Raw genomic sequence first — 20,553 nt, 5'->3', positions numbered from 1 at the left:
GCATGAGGCTGCAGGCTGCAGCTACCTCCTTCACAGTAGCTCGTTGGCGGCAATGGCTTTTGTATAGTCAAAGGAAATCATTCCTCAGAGGGCGATAGACTGCGAGCAGAGAATCATAGTAGAGTCGGTGGCGTAGATCTTCTATCGAGAGTCGACCGAGGTTGACCAATTGGACTGATCTAGAGTACGAATCAAATGCATGCACTGTGAACGTGGCCATTTCCTTTGCAGCTGCAGCCGTTTAATATAAGGGGCTAAAGTTCTGGAATTTAGCGGAATTTGAATTCTGCTCAAGGAGGCATACTCAGTTGAGTAGCCCATAGCATATAGCTGAAAATCGTTTGCCAGAGCTGCCACATTGTATTGAAGCTGTCTTTATAGAGGCCCATCCTATTGGCTCGATGTCGCGATGAAAACTACAAGTAGGTACGCAGTTGAACGGCTGAGCCGCCTATGGTTTTGCAAGCTCGATTGTTGCCCCGTGCACGTGTCTGTTACAATCTGGTCAAAATGTGTTCGAAAGTCCATAAATCTTTTTGATCTTCTCCACCTTAGGCCTAGATCGCTCAGTATTTATTTGTTCGCAATCAGTCACGTGCGCCTGGTGAAGATCAGCTGAAATGAGATCAAGGAGTCAAGATTTTCGACTTCCTTCAAAAGCTTCAGGCCACATCTCTTATTCCTAGCGCCTTCGCCTCCATTTGAAGTCTCTTCGGGTTCGACAAGCCTGACACTCCTGCAGCTACTAGGCAGGATCAGATGTGCTCAAGCTTGCAATCAACTATCAGTAAGTCTCAGCTTGGTAGTGTCTTCACAGCGAAATCCTCAATATTGATTTGGATGATAATTATGGTATTGGTGTCTTCGTGGACTGCGCGCGTTTCGAGCCATGAGTGTACACGATTATCGACAAGATTTTCTTGCCCAACCAGAAGGCAAGTTTCGGAGATGCAATCACAGATCTTAACATAAATCCGGAAGAGTGCATGGCCGACGACGGAGTCTGTCTTGGAATGTACGCTAAGGCAACATTTTTACTCCAAATGCTGATGTATCCAGAGAGCCTGACTCAACCACGCATACGCACTGCAACTGCTTGATCCATATTGGGGTCATGAGGGTCCACAAACGCTTGAAGCTTTCGGATGGGAAGGAGTGTCATGAAGATGAAGTGAAGGCCAAGATCCTTGACCGAATCGTCGACAAAACTGGTCTTACTGGCATTGGCTTTGACAAGCAAATGAGTCGCGATTGCCACTGTGCACACCAAGGAAATACGTGTGATTGCAAAAAGCTCAAAGACGGCAAACCGCAATTTCAGTGTGCTGGTTGGATGCATCCCAGTTGAGCAATAGCGTTGATCGTTGAGTCCCGTTTCCATTCTTGCAACAAACAGAGATAACTTGGGGCACCTCTTTCGTAAGAGTAGCTTTATCAGTTTAGCGAATCTAAGCTTCCCGTCAGTTGCCAAGAAAATTGTTTTGATGTAGACTCGAACCATGAGCAGTTGTCTTGTCCTTGCTGATCAAGCGTGACGCAATTCAGCAGAGCTTGCGCTCATATTTGGAATGAGCCTGTCACGCTCAACATACAAGAAGCAGAATGGCCGCAGAGCTGACTGATCACTTTGGCTCACTGTAAACGCGATGCAAATCCCAAATAGGACTGACAGGTCATGCATGAGCTTTGTGCTGGCGGTGCGTAGTGGTCGTAAAATTCAAGTTCGGAAAGACTTTCGAAGCACACAACCACCGGTTGATTCATGTAAGGATCTAGGTGATGAGGGACGAAGATGGCTTGCGCTGAGGACAGGACTTTGACGAGGACTAAGGGTAGATAATGAATTGTGAACTAAAGAGCAGAAGACAGCAGAAGGCTGTCGTCTTATGTTCATCAGGCTCACGCGAGGGAGCGGATTGCGAGAAGAGCGAGATGACGAGAGCAGAGCGAGAGCAAGAGAACTCTGCATGAAACCAGGTTGGATGACGTGTGGGCAGCGTAGCTGATAGGTTGAGATGAGATGTTCGTCGTGAGAGTACGAGCGAGAACAAAGAGAACAAAGAAACAGGGAACTGCCAGCGAGACCGAACCAGGCAGTGTAACAGCTGCGGGCTAAGGTGATCAGATCTGCGTGGTCATTACACTGATCAAATCTGCGTGGTCATTACAATTCACCGCACAATGTAGGTTGCAGGATAGCTGTCGCGGGAATTTAAAACTGAGCGAAGTGTTGGATGTAAGTGAACTTCAAAACTTCGCGGAATTCGAAGTTGGACACAGGAGGTGTCTCCTGATGATCACTGACTCCTGGAAGAGGCCTTGAATTCGGCCTCAAAGGGCTGCAGCGGTGTTCTCTAGGGACTAGTCACTTTTGGCTCAACGGGAATGCGAGGAGAAGTCCGAATAGGTCTGACAATGAGCACTTACTCCTGGGAGGCAGTGGAGGCAGCTTAGGTATCTGGAATGGGCTGCAGCCTTGTTTTCAAAGGGTCCAACTGCAGTCACTTTTGGCTAAACGGGAACGCGATGTGAAGTGCGAATAGGTCTGACAGTCGTTTAGGGCCGAAATCGCTCAATGTTTGTTGATCTGCAAAACATTTCGCGTGTGCCTGCCACCTGCTTGAGAAGATCAGCCGAAATGAGAGCAAGGAGTCAAGTTCCTCATTTCCTTCAAAAGCCTAAGGCCACGTCGCTGATTCCTAGCGCCTTTGTTACCAGCTGTAGTCTCTTGTGGTTCGACAAGTCTGACACGCCTGCTGCTACTGGGCAGTGGGCAGGATCAGATGTGCTCAAGCTTGCAATCAACGATCAGTAAGTCTCAGCTTGGTAGTGTCTTCACAACGACATCTCCAATGTTGCGTTGGACGATAATTATGGTGCTGGTGTCTTCGTGGACTGCGCGCGTTTCGAGCCATGAGTGTACAAAATTGGCATTCACATACACCTATAATACGAACGAGAACCCTTCGTTTGAATCTTGTTCGATACTTTGCGACAAGAAATACAAGGACAAAATTATCAACACACTTTTCTGGCCCGGCCAGAAGGCAACCTTTGGAGATGCAGTCAAAGACCTCAACGATCATCCGGAGGATTGCATGGCCGATGATGTGTAACGAACACGCAGCCTTAAACCTCGCATCCGACTTTCCCGCACCACATGCTCTAGCAACTCATCGCGGCTCTTCTACCTTCCGCCATTCAACGACGCTTATCACCTCAGCACGTTGCCTATCGTCCCGCGCCTAGCTTCCTCGCTTCCGGCAACGCTCTGTCACGTTGTCCTTACTCGCTCTCTTACTCGTCGACGACGTCTACCACGTCGTCCCTTGTTCTGTCTCTTCCTTATCTCGCAGCTCGGACATCTCCACTGGGCTCATGCAATCTCGCTTCCCCTCTTCTTTCACTGTTCTCCTGCTGAGAGTCGGCTCCCGTGGGCTCCATCCCCATCCTCGCCATCCGCTCTCATGCTGGTACCTGGTAGACATAAGTAGGCAGCCTTCCGCTGTCTTGTTCCTTAGTTTACAATTTCTATTCTTGTCCCCTACATCTCGCCCAAGTCCTGTCTTCAGCACAAGCATTCGTCCTGTCCTGTTCGCCCTTCGTCACACAATTCTGAAACTATGTTTGTAGTTGCAATTTAACATGAATTCGAAGCTTCAATCACATTTGAATGAGACTCTGATGGCTATGCTTGCTGTGACGATCACGACTTGACGAGACAAGGCGTACTGAAGGAGACAGGAAGCTTAGGTTGTGGGGTGGGTTCGGCGACAGGGAATTCGAACAATGGATAGGATTGCCTATGGAGGGATCTTGCTGACAATCCTACAAAGGTGCGAGAAGCGCTCCTTTGATACTTTGCCAGCCTCGAACGAGGAAGTGACGAGAAAGAGGTGGGCGAGGGCAAAGACCCTGAAAGCATCTCAACGCAGACACCAGACCTGTATTGAGAGAGACTTTCACGCTGTGAGCATGGGTTGTTTGTGGGACAGAAACTGACATTCACACTTGCGAGCGTGATGTGTTTGTGACGGAAATAGACATTGAAGCTTGAGAGCAGATGTTGGAGCGTGATCCACGAGACGAAGTGAGTGAGACGCCTGCGAGCGTAACATGTTGAAGCGTGATCCAAGAAGTGATCCAAGAAGACGAGGTGAGTAAGATGCCGGCGGAGGCCACATCAGGAAGGTGGATACGCCGGGCCGTATGATAGCGCTATGAGCTTGAAAGAACCAATGGGATGAATAAATGTCAGGTACTGGGAACTCAGGAGAGGTAGCGGAGCACGTGAACTGGAGATCATGGCACTACAGCCATGGTAACCCGAGAACAGCGTCATAGCCGAAGAGATGAAGACGAGATGGAGTCGCGGAGAGATCAGTCCGTGGCGGAATTCCCCCCTCGAGGGATTCGTCTCGAATCATAGAAGCTGGAGGAAGAAGCGTAGAGATCAATCCGTGACAACAAGTGCTCATGCTCTCCTAGCTACGACAACATCAAGAGTCTACATTGGCCGGACGCCGATTTGACGGCGAGCTTTGTAGGCTTCATTCACGACGATACCTCTGGCCTGGCATGAGACCTTAAGTGAAGCAAATACGTGCGCACCTGCGACTCATGTGCACGCGCTACGGCAAGTCGACGTGATGCCTATAGCAAGCATTCCACTTCCGCTATGAGCCACGCCATGGTCTGCTATCTCCTTCATCTCTAAGTTCTGACAGTCACTGTTCCTCCACTTTGATACACAAGTCAAATCTCTTTCGCCAACTGCCTATCAACCCCAGCATGATGGTCAGAGTGAACGTGCTGACTTGGTACTCGAACAGCTTCTGCGATGCTACACCAATCACACCAAGACAATCGGTGTTCCCTTCATCCTTCAGCCAAGTTCTGCTACGTCAACCACAGGGACACCATCAAGACATCTTCTGACCTGGCTGAGCTCGGCTTACATCTCTTCATTCACCTCATGACTGCTCGCTCAATGTCTGTTCACGACGAGCTCCAGGACCACATGAAAGATACACAGAACAAGTACAAGGAGCAAGTCTATGGCTCTCGACTACCAGTTCTCTCAGCGTTTCAACCTTGCAGTCGAGTTGGCTACACGCCCGCCATTATCGTACGTGTGATCGACCATTGCCAAAGCTCGAGTTGACTCGCGCCAAACCTTTCCGCATGACACATTATATCAACAACACTGCCGTCAATATTGACCTTCGACGCAATATTCTCATTCAGCCTGTCTATTCACCTGATCTGCTCGAGCCTTACAACGGATTCATTAGTGATCTATCTCGTTCACAGCCTCGGACCCCTCCTGCATAAATCAATGTGCACAGAGAACGGAAAGCTGATGCCGTCGTAGACTGCAAGCTCGACGAGATCAATGGAAGTGACTCGTGCATTGAACAAGCCACAGCGACGCTCACAATCACTGGACACCTGCCGAGTCTGTCTACGCCAAGATGTCATTGCCTGCCCACAACTTCCATCAATTCACACCCACTGCTCCATCGCCACCTTTCTCGCATCGAGGACGACGCGCTAATGTGAGGGTCGTGTCCTGGATTGAACCATGATGCTGCTTTCAAGTGCTCAACAAGCTCCTACAGACATCTTCAGATGACTCACAGGCCCATCGCTACATCTTTGCGCTGTTCCCATGAGCACAATGCTCGATCAAGCCTTCTCTGCTAGAATCATGGGATTCTCCCGTTCAGCGTCTTGAACAAGCTGCTCTCTCTCTCTCTCCTTTAGCTTCAGACCCTTGCCCCAAATGCACACCTCAAGAAATCTTTTCGTGTTTGACTCGTCTGGCTCGACTTCAGTCACTTTCTTTGGGGCGTGGACCTTGTTTTTTGCCGTACTGCCTGATCCCTCGTCTAATGAAGATACAAAGGTAACCTATCTGGTACCTTGTGCTTCATTTGATAGTTTTGTGCTTCGGAAGGATCCTCTCTATCTACCTCTGATGTTGTCTAGTGTCTTTGAAGTGGACTAGGTCTGCTCTGCCTAGTCGACCCTTAGCCCAGTCGTTATGTTGCCGCATTTTCGATGGAAATGTGCCAGGAGACATGCGAGGCGACACTCAATGAGCAAAAGCGACAGCATGTCGCGGCATTGTTTCCCCTCTTGTCCTCATTGGAGTATGCTAAATTTCCAAATTTGTTGCGCACCTGCCTTTATGTCCCATCGCCCCTGATCTGCATGCATTTTTGTCGTGAACGATCGGCCCACTTGGCATTGCCGCCTTGCTGGACAGAGACCTTCAAGCGTAGCTCATGTGTTCGACAGCTGATTCTTGTTGGCCATCATCAAATATCTTCAGGAAGGCAGCTACAAAAGCACCTCCAGCTGGTGCAGCTCATGCTGACATAACGGGTGGTTCCTCCTCCAAAACATTCAGTCCACTCCATATTTTGCGCCATTGCAACAACGAAGCCCCACGCATGATTACAGGTGAATGTAACATCATATCACGCGAGCCGTCTGAAAGAGACATTTGGGTAGCATCATCTCGCGTTTGCAAGCCTGTCGGACTCAAGCGAAGCGACACGCTCGAAGCAACGTGGATAAGACCTGCGTTGCTTATGCCTGATTGTTTGTAGCCGCCAAGAGGCTGATCATGTCGCATCATGGAACCCCATGTTAAAGTCTCTACCACTTGTCAAAATCGGTTGCTTTACGGTGAGCTTTCTTGACCGCAAATCTTATACGTCATCATCAACATGAAGCTACGATTGCACATCGGGCCTATGCCAATCAAACTCGCATTGTGCTTAATCTGCATGGCTCTCATGCTGTATCATCTTGCTGCAGCTCCTACGAGGTCAAAAGGAACGTCGATCGATACACTTGAACCAAGTGCATCGAGCAAGGGACAAACGTCGACTGGTGGTATTGCGCCTACCTCGGAAGAGTCGGAAGAACTTCAACTTTTCGTCAACATGTGGCCTTATACAGATGCCAGTGAGCGCAAATGCTTCAATATGACTGTCATTCTTAAAACGATCTATTCGGTGGCCTTGGCTCCAGCTAGCTGCGGAAATGCAGCAGTCTTCGATACAGGCAGGGAACTGTGCGAAACTCTGTGCGACGAGTACAGATTACAATACGAGAAAGCTTACCTCGCTGGATTTGGGATGGGAAAGTCTCATCTACAAGGTTGCCTACAAAGCGACAAGGCAGGACTTGATATCTCAGACTTTGTCCCCAGGTTAGACATCAGCCTAAGTCGTTGTGAGGCTCAGTGCACATGTGAGATTCACAACAAGATCAGAGTCAAAATGCCTTTGAAAGCGACAGATTTTAGGGGCAAGTTCGTTATGGTTTCTCCATTTTTGAGCAGGAAATCCGTGAATTCAGCGCTGAAAAAGACTTGCCATCCAACAGATATGTTAGAGGCTTTGTTAGTCAAGGGATTTACACCATTGGATTCGCCTCAATGGTTGAGTACGCACAAAGTCACCGCAGAGAACATTCCTTGTGACCTTATACACTGGAATGTGGATTGCTATTGTCCAGCTGCAGGTACACCAAGGCAAGGGCAAATGCACAAGTTCAGGCCTTCGATTTGCGGACAGAAGCCTAAACCTAAAACCGAAAAGAAAACGTCTCCGCGGGGGAAAAAGCCAAAAAAGACTCGGGTAGATTCAGCTATCGAGGAAACTCACCCTGATGGTGCAACCAGTTATTCAATGGACGATATGGAAGCACACGTCCGAAATTCTGCAGGTCCGGCGCCACTACATGAGACAGTATCGCAAGAATTGGATTTGTCTTTCTTTAACGATCTTGGTGATCTTCCAGCAGAGGTGCAAGCCTGGACCGATCAGTTTTCGTTTATCCAGCAGAATGAACAGGGTACTCCAGAGTATGGACAATCAGACCTATGTTTCGATTATCCTCCTTGGGGGATTGACCACTGTGCAGCATCTGATGATCCTTACGCATCTCAGCCAAATCAACACACAGGTCAGTATACTGGAGATCCATATCCAAGCTATGAGCAGCAGCAGTGTGGATCATCAACAAGTTGCAATCCAGCTCAGTTTGGGCCTTTCAAGAAACGCCAAGAAACAAAGCGCGACGAAGGTGATGCTGGCAGTAGGTGTGCTCCTGCTTCCGGCGCTGGCCATGAGCAACGCCCTGCTCCTTTCATCTGATGGCAGTATCCGAGTCATGAGTGATGTTCTTTCTGTCCTTTGCGACTCAGCCGAGTGGTGATGTACGCAGCAATTCTGAAACTATGTTTGTAGTTGCAATTTAACATGAATTCGAAGCTTCAACCAGATTTAGTCGAGACTCTGACGGACATGCTTGTGAGCTTACATTTATGCTATGAACTTTGGAACGAAATCTGGTCATGAGGTAGTTGGCATCCCATCTGATTGATGTTGCGACTCTATCGCGTTTTCAAAGCATCAATTGATCCGAGACTACGCAACATGCTTCAGCATCAGGCCCTCGCTACAATTTGCGCTGTTCTGTTGTGCACGACCACAACGGCAAATCCAGTCTTCCCTGCTCGGTCTCATCGAAATATCGTTCAGAATATCCGACAAGCTGCTTTAGACTGCTTGTTGCCTACTTGGAAGGCAAACCCCAGTTCGACAAGCATCTGACCTACCTTTTGTATACATCCGAGGCGTGTGTCGTCGTCTTGCACATGGCATGGAGCGATGTTTCTGGCCTGGCATGCGAGCTTACGAGAAGCAGTATGTGCGCACTGTGTGACTCATGTTCACGCGCTACGGCGACTCGACGAAATGCCTATGGCAAGCACTCCACTCAGATACGCCATGGTTTGCGCTCTACGCTCTCACAAGCAAGGCGACCAAAGTTTGTGCCCATCACGGTGAAGGATTTACCGGCGCCCGTCTGCCTTGTTAGCTGATTGTCCATGTCACGATCAAGCTACCGCGACATTCACTCTGCTCAAATCATTGTTTTTCTTCGGCTCCTACCCTCGTTCATTTCGACGCGGATAAGCCTGTGGTCATTGATACTGACGCCAGCGACTCTGCATTTGGTTGTGTCATGTCTCAAGCCGATGCAAACGGGGTCCTTCAACCCTCGGCTTTCCACAGCCGCACCTTCTCGCCTCCAGAAAGCAACTATCCAATCTACGACAAAGAGTTGTTGGCAATTCTTGACTGCTTCAAGGCATGGCGCCACTATCTGGAGGGCTCTGCACATGCCATCACTGTCTTCACCGACCAGAAGAATTTGGAGAACTTCAACACGAACAGACTTCTCAGTTCACGTCAAGTACGTTGGTCCCTCTTCATGTCCAGAGTCAACTACAACATCGTCTATCGACCTGATGCTCAACAAGACACACCCGATGCACTAAGCCATCGCGAGGACCTCCGGCCTTCCGAGGGGGATCGCAAATCAACCCGCACGATGACTTTCCTCAAGCCAGGTCATCTTTCACTTGCTCCTGTTTCTCTTCGGACTTCGCCGACTTCAAGACAAGTCGGATCTGTGTCGTCTGTTCCCAATTTCCCAGACAACAACTTCCGCGGTCGCATCATTGCCACGTATTCCGCTGATTCACTGGTGCAAGACGCTCTCGATGCACTTCAGCAGCCTCCTTCGACGTCAAGCCGTCCATCTTCTTCGACGCCAAGTCGTCCCTCCTCGCCAGCACTTTTTGATGCATTCCATCTCACTGCTGATCAGCCTTTTTCCTCTGGCAACGGTCTTCTTTTCTACAAAGATCGTGTGCACATCCCATCTGATGCTCCTCTGAAGCTGGCCTTTCTCCAGCAACATCATGACTCGCCTATCTCCGGTCATTGAGGTTTCGCCAAGACTCTCGACCTTGTCTCTCGGCAGTACTGTTGGTCGTCATTGCGTGCTTACATCCACGATTACGTCGCACCTTGCGATACGTGTGCTCACGCCAAGGTATCGCTCCACAAGCCTTATGGCCTGCTCCAGCCTTTGCCTGTTCCAGAGACTCCATGGTCCTCTATCTCGCTAGACTTGATCGTCAAGCTGCCACCTTCGGACTCTTTCGACTCTATTCTTGTTGCCGTCGATCGCCTCACCAAAATGGCTCAGTTTATTCCTTACCATGAGGCCACAGACGCAGCAGGCTTCGCAGCATTGTTCATGGACAGAATTGCCACTCACCATGGCATGCTACTCGATATTGTCTCCGATCGTGGCTCTGTCTTCGTTTCCTCGTTCTGGAAAGCGTTTCTTGGTCACTTCGACCCTGCTGTCAAAGCACACCTGTCTACCGCTCATCACCCTCAAACAGATGGTCAGACAGGGCGAACAAATCCCACTCTCGAACAATACCTTCGGTGCTTCACAAACGCCGATCAAAACAATTGGGTCAAGCTCTTGCCAGGAGCCTAATTTGCCTACAATAACTCGGTTCATGCGTCCATCAAGACAACACACTTCTTTGCCAATTATTCTCACCATCTTCGGTCTGGCCTACGCTTCGATGCCACTACCGATTCTCGCAACGCTACTAGCTACGATATGTCTGAACGTCTCAAGCTTGTTCAACAAGAACTCAAGGCCCATCTCAAAGATGCTCAAGCTGCTCAAAAGGCCTTCGCTGATCGTCATCGTCTTGCAGCTCCTCCCTTCATGCTCGGCCAGAAAGTCTGGCTCAATGCCAAGAATGTTCAACCATTGCATGAACAAGGCAAGTTCTCGCACAAACATCTCAGTCCTTTTCCCATTACCGACACAATTCACGACCGAGCCTTCCAACTCTGGCTTCCTGCCTCGATGCGAATACACAATGTTTTCAATCCTAGCCTCTTGTCTCCTCATCAATCACCAGAGTCCCTCGGCAAGGCCTCCCTGGAGCGACCTCAAGAAACTCCCGAGCCTGTCGTCGTCGCCAACAACCTGGAATGGATCTACGATGAGATCATGGCTATCCAACCACGCGGTAGCGGCTTCCAATACAGAATCCACTACGAAGGCTTCCCAGACAAGGAGGACGAGTGAATTCGTGCTCGCGAGGCCTACCAGAATGCCCCGATTCTCGCCCATGACTTCCATCTCCGCAACCACGATGCTGCTGTCCCATCCTACGACAAGCTATCGACTCGACCAAGTGCTCTTCGAAATGCAGCGCCTGGAGGAGGAGGAGGTTATGTAGCAAACACGCAGCCTTAAATTTTGCATCCGACTAGCTCGCACTACGTCCTCTGGCAACTTATTGCGACTCTACTACTGTCCGCCCTGCAACAACGCTTACCACCTCAGCACGTTGCCTATCGTCCCGCGCTTAGCTTCCTCGTTTATGGCAATGCTGTCACGTTATCCTTACTCGCTCTCTTACTCGTCGACAACGTCCACCACGTCGTCCCCTGTTCTGCCTCTTCCTTATCATGCAGCTCGGACATCTCTACTGGGCTCATCATGCAGTCTCGCTTCCCTTCTTCGTCATCTGTTCTCTTACTAGAGTCGGCTCCCGTGGGATCCATCCACATCATCGTCATCCGCTCTCATGCTCGTACCTAGTAAACAGAAGTAGGCAGCCTTCTGCTGTCTTGTTCCTTAGTCGACAATTTCTATTCTCGCCACCTACAACCTCCCCAAGTCCTGTCCTCAGCACAAGCATTCGTCCTGTTCTGTTCGCCCAAGATTACACTTCGCACTAGGCTTTGTCCTGTCACAAAAGTCTGTTGAAGGCTCGATACGCTCTGTCACTTTCTTCAGTCGTACCTTTGTCCATGCTGAGATACGAATTGACGACAAAGAGCTGTTGGCGATCGTCGTCGCCTTCAAGACTTGGCGCCGGTATCGAGCAGATCTGCTCATCCCATCAGCGTCTGGACAAATCTCATGAATCTGGGCTAGTTCACAACGTTACTTATAAAGCTGAATCGCCATCAAGCTCGGTGGTTGAGCTACTCGCTGATTACAGCTGCAAGATCTTTTCCGGCCTGGAAAGGTTCAAGGACTCCCAGACGCGCTTTCTTGTTGAAAACATCTCAGCTTAAGGCTAGGGGATGCTCACCTGTCGGATCATGTCAGACTATTGCCAGAGACCAATCAAGTGATTATGAATGATATTCGAACGCGAGCTCATGTCAGGACTTTGGCAGACGAGTTGCTTGCGCAACTTGCCATTGCTGACGATTCTCACGCTGAGGCCCGGACAGTCTTGGAGGAACTCAACGACTCAACCCTCCAGGATTTGGACGATAGTTACCCCTTGGCCGATAGCAGGATCTATCACGATGACAAGATCTACATTCTTGACAGCAAGAAGGAGCTCCCACTCTCATTATTACGACAAGATCACGCCTCTATCTTGGTCGGACACTGGGATGTTGGCAAAACCTTTGTGCTTCTTCCACGACATACTTCTGGTCCGGCATACGGCTTCATGTGAAGCAGTACGTGCGCACTGTGTGACACGTACGCGTGTGCACGCGATACGGCAAATCGATGTAATGCCTTTGGCAAGCACTCCACTTCCTCTTCAGACACGCCATGGTCTGCTATCTCCTTCATCTCTTACGTCGAGGCTACTGATTCATTTTCCTTGCAAAGACCTTCATGAATCGCATTGTCCTGGATTCTGGCCTCCCAACGTTCATTGTTTCTGACCGTGGTTTCATCTTTACGTCAAATTCTGGCAGTCACTGTTCCTCAGCATGATGGTCAGAGTGAACGTGCTGACTTGTTACTCGAACAGCTTCTGTGATGCTACACCAATCACACCAAGGCAATTGGTGTTTCCTTCGGTAAGCCAGCAAAAAAGACAACAGACAAGTCAAGCGCCAAGAAGCGGAAAGCGCAAGCTGCTGGATTGGATGATGAAGGGAGTGTTGCTGGCTCCGAAACCGCGGGAGGTGCGCGTAAGGCGCCACAAAAGACACAAACGAGCATGGAGAGTCCGGTCAAGAAGGAGAGTAAGAAGGCGAAAAAGTCGGAAGCCAAACCCAAGGGCCCTGTGGATGTCGAGAGGCAATGTGGTGTGCCGTTGCCACAGTGTGGACTGTGCGCACGCAGTTTGACGTGCAAGTCGCACTCAATGGGGAGCAAGCGTGCTGTTGCTGGACGAACTCAGCCTTACGACATTCTCTTGGCGCAATACCAGAAAAAGAACCACGCCAAACTATCACTCAGTACGATCGATCCTCTTTCGTCTACCAGTGCTAACTTTACAGAGGCAGCAGCCGATCAAGCCTTTCAAGACACAGACGAGGGCAACCTGCCAGTTGACTCGGATGAGGAAGTGGCGGCTGTCATGGAAGCCATTAGCCGCGCCACTCAAAAGTCAGCACAGATGAAGGCTCTCATGCCGGTCCGCCGCAGGCATCGGTTTCTCAAGATGCGGGAGCTGATGAGTACTGCGCTGCGGCAAGGACAAAGTGGCAACCTTGCAAGTCATGGCAAGTTCATTCCTTTTCAGTGCTCCTAGACATAAGCATTCTTGCCATATGGAGGTCTTGCCTATCCTCTGCGCATTCTTCCCTTCTATCTAAAGACTTCAGAGCCCTGTAAAAGTCTCTCTGCAAAAGTCAATACAGTATTTGCGGAATACATGTGCGCACTGCAGACAGGAGACATACAAGGCAACAATCGATGAGAAAAATAACAGCATGTCGCCCTGCACATCGTCATTGGAGTATTTCAATTCCTCAATACCTTGTGCACATGCCTTTATGCCCCATTGCCCCTGCTCTGTGTGCGCTCTTGCCGCAAGTCATCGGCGCTGTCGCCTTGTCGACCATGACCTTGAAACACAGCTCACAATCCGGACAGCTAATTATTATTGACTTCACCACATTCTGAGGCATGCAGCTCCAAAAGATGTCCGGCTGATGCCACTCACGCTGACATGATGAACCGCTCTCCTACTGCAAGGCTTCCGGCCCGCTACATTTTTCGCGCCTACTCAACATCAGTGGCACACGCACGACTGCAATTCCATGTAACATCATATCACACGAGGCACCTGCACGCGAAGGCTGGGTAGCAATGCCTCGCATATGCGAGCCCGCAGGACGCATGCCAAGCGACACATCCGAAGCAACATGGATGGGATCGTCGCTGTATAATGCCTCACTGGCTTCCGTCTCTCAGGACGATGATGGCATTGCATCGATGAATTCCCATGCAAAAGATTTACGGCTTGTTGAAATCGTCTGCCACGCTGAGCCATCTTGACCAGAAATTGCAGCCCCATAAATTTGCCTGGCTGATGTCACTCATCCTAACATGGTGGATGGCTCTCTTTCTGCAAGGCATCAAGCCCTGGCCGTGGAATGATCAATGCCTTCTCAACATCCGGAGCCTGCGCACAACTGCAAATAAATGCAACATCATGTGACGCATGGCGCCTGAACGTGAAGTTTGGGTAGCAAATGCGAGCCGGCAGGGGACAGTGACACGTTTCAAGCAATTTTAATGGGAATATCGTCGTCTCATGCCTCATGGTGGTGCATCTCTGAAGACGCTGATCTTGCCGCATCATTATAACCCCATCTAAAGGTCTCTCCCGCTTGTCTATATCGTCTGCTTCACCGTGAGCCCTCTCGACCGTCAATCTTACACGTCATCATCAATATGCAGCTACGATGGCACGTCTGGCCTATGCCAATCAGGCTCGCATTGTGCTCACTCTGCATGGCTCTCCTGCTGTATCATCTTGCTGGAGCGCCTACGAGGTCAAAGGAAAAGTCAATCGGTACATCTGAAACAAAGGTTTCGAACAAGGAACAACCTCCGATTGAGGGCGCTGCGCCTACATCGACAGGCCAAAATGAATTTATTTCTCGGTTTTACACGAATGAATCTGAGCGCGGATGCTACGATATGATTCTAGTCATTGAATCATTCGCTCCGCGTCAGGTGGATCCAGCGACCTGCGGTAATGCAGCAGCCCTCGATAAACATAAGAAAAAATGCGAAAAAAAGTGCAAGAATGCCGCAGAAAAATACAAGAAAGCGTTCTTTTCTTCGGCAAGGACTCAGCAATTTTTGATGCGTCACTCATGTATACAAAGCGACAAGCTTACAGCGGTCATCCAAGACGACGCATTTTTGCAATCAATCGACTACAACTCCTGTACAGTTACTTGTGCCTGTCAGATATCCAACCAACTCAGAATCAGAATGCCTCTGATCCAGTCAGGTGGCGACAGGTATGTTGTGACTCCGTTCAGGAGCGAGAGTTCCTGGATAGAGAGTCGAGACAAACCGATGGAAATTGGAGGGATACCCACATGTCATCCAGAAGAAATGGTTCGGCGCTGGTCACTATCAGGGTTCAAGACGCCGGACTTTCCTGATTGGAAGAGCACGTACGAATCATCGAACTGAACCTACCTTGCAATCTTATACACTGGGGTTTGACGTGCTACTGTTCGAACCTTGCGAAGGCATTTGGTGATTCTCGAAAGCACAAATTCAGGCCTTTGTTCTGCGGAGAGAGACCTGTACTCGAAAAACATCCATCACAACGTGCGAGAGAGTCGAAAAAGGCTCGGGTAGATGCAGTCACCAAGGACACTCAACCTGATGTTGCAACCAGTCATTCAATGGACGACATTGAACCGCACGTGTTAAATTCTGCAGATTTTGCACCACCACCTGAGACAGGATCGCAGGAACTGGAACCCGACTTTTGGAATGGTCTTGGTGATCTTCCAGACCAGGTGCGAGCTTGGACCAATCAATTTTCGCTTATCCAGCAGAGTGAACAAGGTACTTCAGAGTATGGACAACTAGACCCATGTTCCAACTATCCACTTCGGGAGCCTAACCAATGTGCAGCATCTGATGACCATTACGCATCTCAGCCAAACTATCACACAGGTCAGTATTCAGGAGATCCATATTCAACCTATGAGCAGCAGCAGTGTGGGACATCGACAAGTTGCAATCCAGCTCAGTTTGCGCCTTTCAAGAAACGCCAAGAAACGAAGCGCGACGAAGGTGATGCTGGCAGTAGGTGTGCTCCTGGTTCCGGTGCTGGCCATGAACAGCGCCCTGCTCCTTTCATCTGATGGCAGTATCTGAGTCATGGATGATGTTCTTTCTGTTCTTTGCGACTCAGCCGAGTAGTGATGCACGCAGCAATTTGTAACGAACACGCAGCCTTAAACCTCGCATCCGACTTTCCCGCACCACATGCTCTAGCAACTCATCGCGGCTCTTCTACCTTCCGCCATTCAACGACGCTTATCACCTCAGCACGTTGCCTATCGTCCCGCGCCTAGCTTCCTCGCTTCCGGCAACGCTCTGTCACGTTGTCCTTACTCGCTCTCTTACTCGTCGACGACGTCTACCACGTCGTCCCTTGTTCTGTCTCTTCCTTATCTCGCAGCTCGGACATCTCCACTGGGCTCATGCAATCTCGCTTCCCCTCTTCTTTCACTGTTCTCCTGCTGAGAGTCGGCTCCCGTGGGCTCCATCCCCATCCTCGCCATCCGCTCTCATGCTGGTACCTGGTAGACATAAGTAGGCAGCCTTCCGCTGTCTTGTTCCTTAGTTTACAATTTCTATTCTTGTCCCCTACATCTCGCCCAAGTCCTGTCTTCAGCACAAGCATTCGTCCTGTCCTGTTCGCCCTTCGTCACACTTTGTAAACTCAACAAAGCTTGTACAGGCACTCCAGTATGTCGTCAGTCCCCGACGTACCTTCCGCCCAGTCTGATGTGCCTTCGCCTCAGGCCGACGGGCTTCCCTCTCGCCAAGCTCTTCTTGCTATGCAAGAGACCATGATGCAGCGCATTGCACAGCTCGAGGCCTTCGCCGCAGCTGCTACCGCCTCAGCAGCCGCCTCACCACCCGTCCCTGCACCCACACCAGCAGCCAACTGGGCCAAGACTGCCGTCAAGATCGCGGACCCTAAACCCTTCGACGCCGATCTTCTTGGTCAAGACGTGCGCAACTTCGCCGCATCCTGTCGCCTCAAGATGCAGGCCTGCCCTTACCTCTTCCCAAATGAGGGCATAGCCATCGCCTGGATTCTCCAACTCCTCCAAGGCGATGCGGCGAAGTGGCGCGACGCGCGTGCAGTGGCGGACCCCACAACTGGCCTCATCTCGTTTCCTGGACTGCCAGATGCCAATGCAGTTCTCGACGCCCTCATCCAGTCCTTTGCAGTCCGCGATCCCGTGTCAGATTCAAAGAAGCAGCTCGCCACCCTCAAGCAAGGAAAGGAGACCTCCGTCAGCGTCCACCTGGCCGAGTTCGAGCGTCTCACTCTGATCTTGAATATCACTGAGGAGACCAAGTGCGACATGCTTCTCGGCACACTCAACGAGAAGTTCACCGAGCCCTCTTCAAGCTCGACGAGGTGGTCGACAACAACTACGCGGCCTTAGCGCAGCAGGTTGTCAAGGTGGAGTCGCGTATCCAGAAGCGCGAGAATCTCGCAAGGCGCTTGAACAATTCCACTGCGGACCTCGCCAGAGTCGCAAAACGCGACCACCCCTATCAACCTCTGCAGCAGCGCCTTCGCCCTGTTGCCTCGACGTCGCAGGCGCCTCAGCCGATGGAAATCGACTCCGCCACATTCCGGCCCTTGACTCCCGCTCAGAGGCGAGCGCGAAAAGAACAACGCATCCGGGACGACCTTTGCGTTTACTGTGGTGGAGCAGGTCACTGGCAAGACAAGTGTCCAAAAAAGCCTCGGCAGTCCCCAAATGGACCCGGCAGGAACCAGTAGGGCACTCCTGGGACCGGGCCATTCAGGACCCTCACGCGCCTTCGCTTTTGTCTGTTGTAGACGATAGCGCAAATCTCTGTCTTTTCTCCATCTCTCTGCCTCCTCTCTCGTCTCATCCGCAAAGTGTCTTGCCTGTTACCGTCTCCCATGGTGATAGGTCCCTCGACACGTTTGCCCTCCTAGATTCCGGTGCAACAAGTTGCTTCATCAGCGCAGCTTGTGTGGCCCGAGGCCGATTCCCAACCGTGACCCTTGACAGCGCAATCCCGCTGAAAGGCTTTACGGGCAAGGAACTCGAGTCTGCCTCTCAATTCACGTCTCCCCTTCGCATGACCATTGGTAACCACCAAGAATGCCACCACTTCGTCGTTGCCGAGCTCTCCGGCTACGATCTCATTCTTGGCACCACTTGGCTTGCGAAGCACAATCCTGTTATCGACTGGTCTGCGTCCACAGTCCAGTTCCCGGCCTCGTGCAAGGCGCACATCAATCAATCGCCTGTCCAACACGATGCCGCTCCTCCAGTCAATGCCAACGTCATGCAGATCCACATGGTGTCGCTCAAGTCTTTCGCCCGGCTAGCAAAAACTCACGATGTTCTCCACATCGATCTCGCCGACATCTACTCCGACGTCGAGCCAGACCTGCTACGCGCGATACCGGACAAATATCACGTCCTTCTCCGCATCTTCTCGAAGATTCAGGCTGCCCGCCTTCCCGATAATGCTGCTTACGATCACAAGATTCCTTTGTTCCCGAGCACCTCGCCTCCTTCGACGGCGCTTTATCCCATGAGTGCAGAGGAACTGAAAATCCTCAAGGAATACTTGGACGAACAGCTCAAGCTCGGCAATATCTCTGTTTCCGAAAGTCCAGCTGGCGCATCTGCCCTTTTTGTCAAAAAGAAGGACGGGTCTCTGCGTCTCTGTATCGACTATCGCGGCCTCAATGCCATCACCGTCAAGAATCGGGCTCCTCTTCCTCTCATCTCTGAAACCTTGGATCAATTGCACCATGCAAAGATTTTCACCAAGCTTGACCTCCGCGGCGCATACAACTTACTGCGTATTGCGCCGGGAGATGAATGGAAGACCGCATTCAAGACTCGTTACGGGCACTACGAGTACAACGTTATGCCTTTTGGACTTACCAACGCTCCCGCTTCTTTCCAGACGTTGATGAACACTGTGCTTCAACCTTTCCTCGACAAATTCGCCGTCTGCTATCTTGATGACATCCTCATCTACTCCCAAACGCAGGACGAGCACACTGAACATGTTCTATCAGTTCTCAAGGTTCTCGACGAGCACAATCTCTTCGTCAAAGCGGAAAAATGCGTCTTCGACGTCGACACGGTCGAATTTCTTGGTTATGTCGTGTCTCCCACCGGCATTGCAATGGACCCCGTCAAGGTCAACGCCATCATCAATTGGCCTCAACCAAAGTCAGTCCACGACGTCCAAGTGTTTTGTGGTTTCGCCAACTACTACCGTCGCTTCATCTCCAACTACAGCAAGATGGTCAAGCCGCTCTACGCTCTCACAAGCAAGGCGACCAAAGTGTTCCTTTGGAACGATCAAGCTACCGCGGCATTCACTCAGCTCAAATCATTGTTTTCTTCTGCCCCTATCCTCGTTCATTTCGACGCAGACAAGCCAGTGGTCATTGAGACTGACGCCAGCGACTTTGCACTTGGCTGTGTCATGTCCCAAGCCGATACAAACGGGATCCTTCGACCCGTGGCTTTCCACAGCCGCACCTTCTCGCCTCCAGAAAGCAACTACCCAATCTACGACAAGGAGTTGTTGGCAATTCTTGATTGCTTCAAAGCATGGCGCCACTATCTGGAGGGCTCTGCACATGCCATCACTGTCTTCACCGACCACAAGAATTTGGAGTACTTCAACACGAACCGACTTCTCAGTTCACGTCAAGTACGCTGGTCCCTCTTCATGTCCAGGTTCAACTACAACATCGTCTATCGACCTGGTGCTCAACAAGGCAAACCTGATGCACTAAGCCGTCGCGAGGACCTCCGGCCTTCCGAGGGGGATCGCAAATCAACTCGCACGATGACTTTCTTCAAGCCAGGTCAATTGTCACTTGCTCCTGTTACTCTTCGGACTTCGCCAACTTCAAGGCAAGTCACCTCTGTGCCGTCTGCTCCCAATTTCCCAGACAACGACTTCCGCGCTCGCATTATTGCCGCGTATTCCGCTGATCCACTGGTGCAAGACGCTCTCGACGCACTTCAGCAGCCTCCTTCGACGTCAAGCCGTCCATCTTCTCCGTCGCCAAGTCGTTCCTCCTCGCCAGCACCTTCTGATGCATCCCATCTCACTGCTGACCAGCCTTTTTCTCTCGACAACGGTCTTCTCTTCTACAAAGACCGTGTGTACGTCCCATCTGATGCTCCTCTGAAGCTGGCTATTCTCCAGCAACATCATGACTCGCCTATCTCCGGTCATTGGGGTGTCGCCAAGACTCTCGACCTTGTCTCTCGGCAGTACTATTGGCCGTCAATGCGTGCTTACATCCACGATTACGTCGCAACTTGCGATACGTGTGCTCGCGCCAAGGTCTCGCGCCACAAGCCTTATGGCCTGCTCCAGCCTCTGCCTGTTCCAGAGACTCCATGGTCCTCTATCTCGCTAGACTTCATCGTCAAGCTTCCACCTTCGGACTCTTTCGATTCTATTCTTGTTGTCGTCGATCGCCTCACCAAAATGGCTCACTTCATTCCTTACCATGAGGCCACCGACGCAGCAGGCTTCGCAGCATTGTTCATGGACAGAATCTTCACTCACCATGGCATGCCACTCGATATTGTCTCCGATCGTGGCTCTGTCTTCGTCTCCTCGTTCTGGAAAGCG

General features: G+C 50.8%; 8 protein-coding genes across 8 annotated transcripts; 5 read left to right on the top strand and 3 right to left on the bottom strand.

The window, feature by feature from the left end:
- Positions 1-1,069: 1,069 nt before the first annotated feature.
- BCR37DRAFT_391652 (uncharacterized protein) lies at positions 1,070-1,381 on the bottom strand (the record flags this gene model as incomplete). The annotated part of the gene is made up of 1 exon (XM_040871032.1): positions 1,070-1,381. The coding sequence occupies one exon, from the start codon at positions 1,379-1,381 to the stop codon at positions 1,070-1,072; it is 312 nt and encodes a 103-aa protein (XP_040726699.1).
- A 2,411-nt stretch (positions 1,382-3,792) lies between these two features.
- BCR37DRAFT_377828 (uncharacterized protein) lies at positions 3,793-4,301 on the bottom strand. Its single transcript, XM_040868902.1, has one exon. The coding sequence runs from the start codon at positions 4,182-4,184 to the stop codon at positions 3,963-3,965; it is 222 nt and encodes a 73-aa protein (XP_040726698.1). The 5' UTR covers positions 4,185-4,301; the 3' UTR covers positions 3,793-3,962.
- A 1,974-nt stretch (positions 4,302-6,275) lies between these two features.
- BCR37DRAFT_377827 (uncharacterized protein) lies at positions 6,276-6,659 on the top strand. Its single transcript, XM_040868901.1, has one exon. It carries the CDS (start codon positions 6,291-6,293, stop codon positions 6,615-6,617), a length of 327 nt encoding a protein of 108 aa, XP_040726697.1. The 5' UTR covers positions 6,276-6,290; the 3' UTR covers positions 6,618-6,659.
- BCR37DRAFT_377826 (uncharacterized protein) lies at positions 6,460-6,880 on the top strand (the record flags this gene model as incomplete). Its single annotated transcript, XM_040868900.1, has 1 exon — positions 6,460-6,880. A coding segment is annotated over one exon (165 nt), but the record flags the coding sequence as incomplete, so codon positions are not given.
- Positions 6,881-11,855: 4,975 nt separating this feature from the next.
- On the top strand, positions 11,856-12,746 carry BCR37DRAFT_254569 (uncharacterized protein). The gene has a single exon (XM_040866655.1). The coding sequence runs from the start codon at positions 12,060-12,062 to the stop codon at positions 12,603-12,605; it is 546 nt and encodes a 181-aa protein (XP_040726695.1). The 5' UTR covers positions 11,856-12,059; the 3' UTR covers positions 12,606-12,746.
- Positions 12,747-13,683, top strand: BCR37DRAFT_254581 (SCA7, zinc-binding domain-containing protein). The gene is made up of 2 exons (XM_040866656.1): positions 12,747-13,127; positions 13,170-13,683. Exons 1-2 carry the CDS (start codon positions 12,887-12,889, stop codon positions 13,421-13,423), a joined length of 495 nt encoding a protein of 164 aa, XP_040726694.1. The 5' UTR covers positions 12,747-12,886; the 3' UTR covers positions 13,424-13,683.
- A 149-nt stretch (positions 13,684-13,832) lies between these two features.
- On the bottom strand, positions 13,833-14,018 carry BCR37DRAFT_377820 (uncharacterized protein; the record flags this gene model as incomplete). Its single annotated transcript, XM_040868899.1, has 1 exon — positions 13,833-14,018. The coding sequence occupies one exon, from the start codon at positions 14,013-14,015 to the stop codon at positions 13,860-13,862; it is 156 nt and encodes a 51-aa protein (XP_040726693.1). The 3' UTR covers positions 13,833-13,859.
- Positions 14,019-14,381: 363 nt separating this feature from the next.
- On the top strand, positions 14,382-15,482 carry BCR37DRAFT_254594 (uncharacterized protein). The gene has a single exon (XM_040866657.1). The coding sequence runs from the start codon at positions 14,572-14,574 to the stop codon at positions 15,325-15,327; it is 756 nt and encodes a 251-aa protein (XP_040726692.1). The 5' UTR covers positions 14,382-14,571; the 3' UTR covers positions 15,328-15,482.
- The last annotated feature ends 5,071 nt before the right edge of the window (positions 15,483-20,553 follow it).

Source organism: Protomyces lactucae-debilis, assembly GCF_002105105.1.
Source record: "Protomyces lactucae-debilis strain 12-1054 chromosome Unknown BCR37scaffold_5, whole genome shotgun sequence".
NCBI classification, from domain to species: domain Eukaryota; kingdom Fungi; phylum Ascomycota; class Taphrinomycetes; order Taphrinales; family Protomycetaceae; genus Protomyces; species Protomyces lactucae-debilis.
The sequence above is the reverse complement of the archived record's forward strand: the minus strand, read 5'-3'. Positions and strand labels throughout refer to the sequence as shown.

Excerpts from the sequence above, each read along its gene's own strand:
- BCR37DRAFT_254594 (XM_040866657.1), top strand. The coding sequence starts at position 14,572 with ATGCAGCTACGATGGCACGTCTGGCCTATGCCAATCAGGCTCGCATTG.
- BCR37DRAFT_377827 (XM_040868901.1), top strand. The coding sequence starts at position 6,291 with ATGTGTTCGACAGCTGATTCTTGTTGGCCATCATCAAATATCTTCAGG.
- BCR37DRAFT_254569 (XM_040866655.1), top strand. The coding sequence starts at position 12,060 with ATGATATTCGAACGCGAGCTCATGTCAGGACTTTGGCAGACGAGTTGC.
- BCR37DRAFT_254581 (XM_040866656.1), top strand. The coding sequence starts at position 12,887 with ATGGAGAGTCCGGTCAAGAAGGAGAGTAAGAAGGCGAAAAAGTCGGAA. Across the intron at positions 13,128-13,169 it reads CCACGCCAAACTATCACTCA|AGGCAGCAGCCGATCAAGCC; the intron begins GTACGATCGATC and ends CTAACTTTACAG.
- BCR37DRAFT_377828 (XM_040868902.1), bottom strand. The coding sequence starts at position 4,184 with ATGTGGCCTCCGCCGGCATCTTACTCACCTCGTCTTCTTGGATCACTT.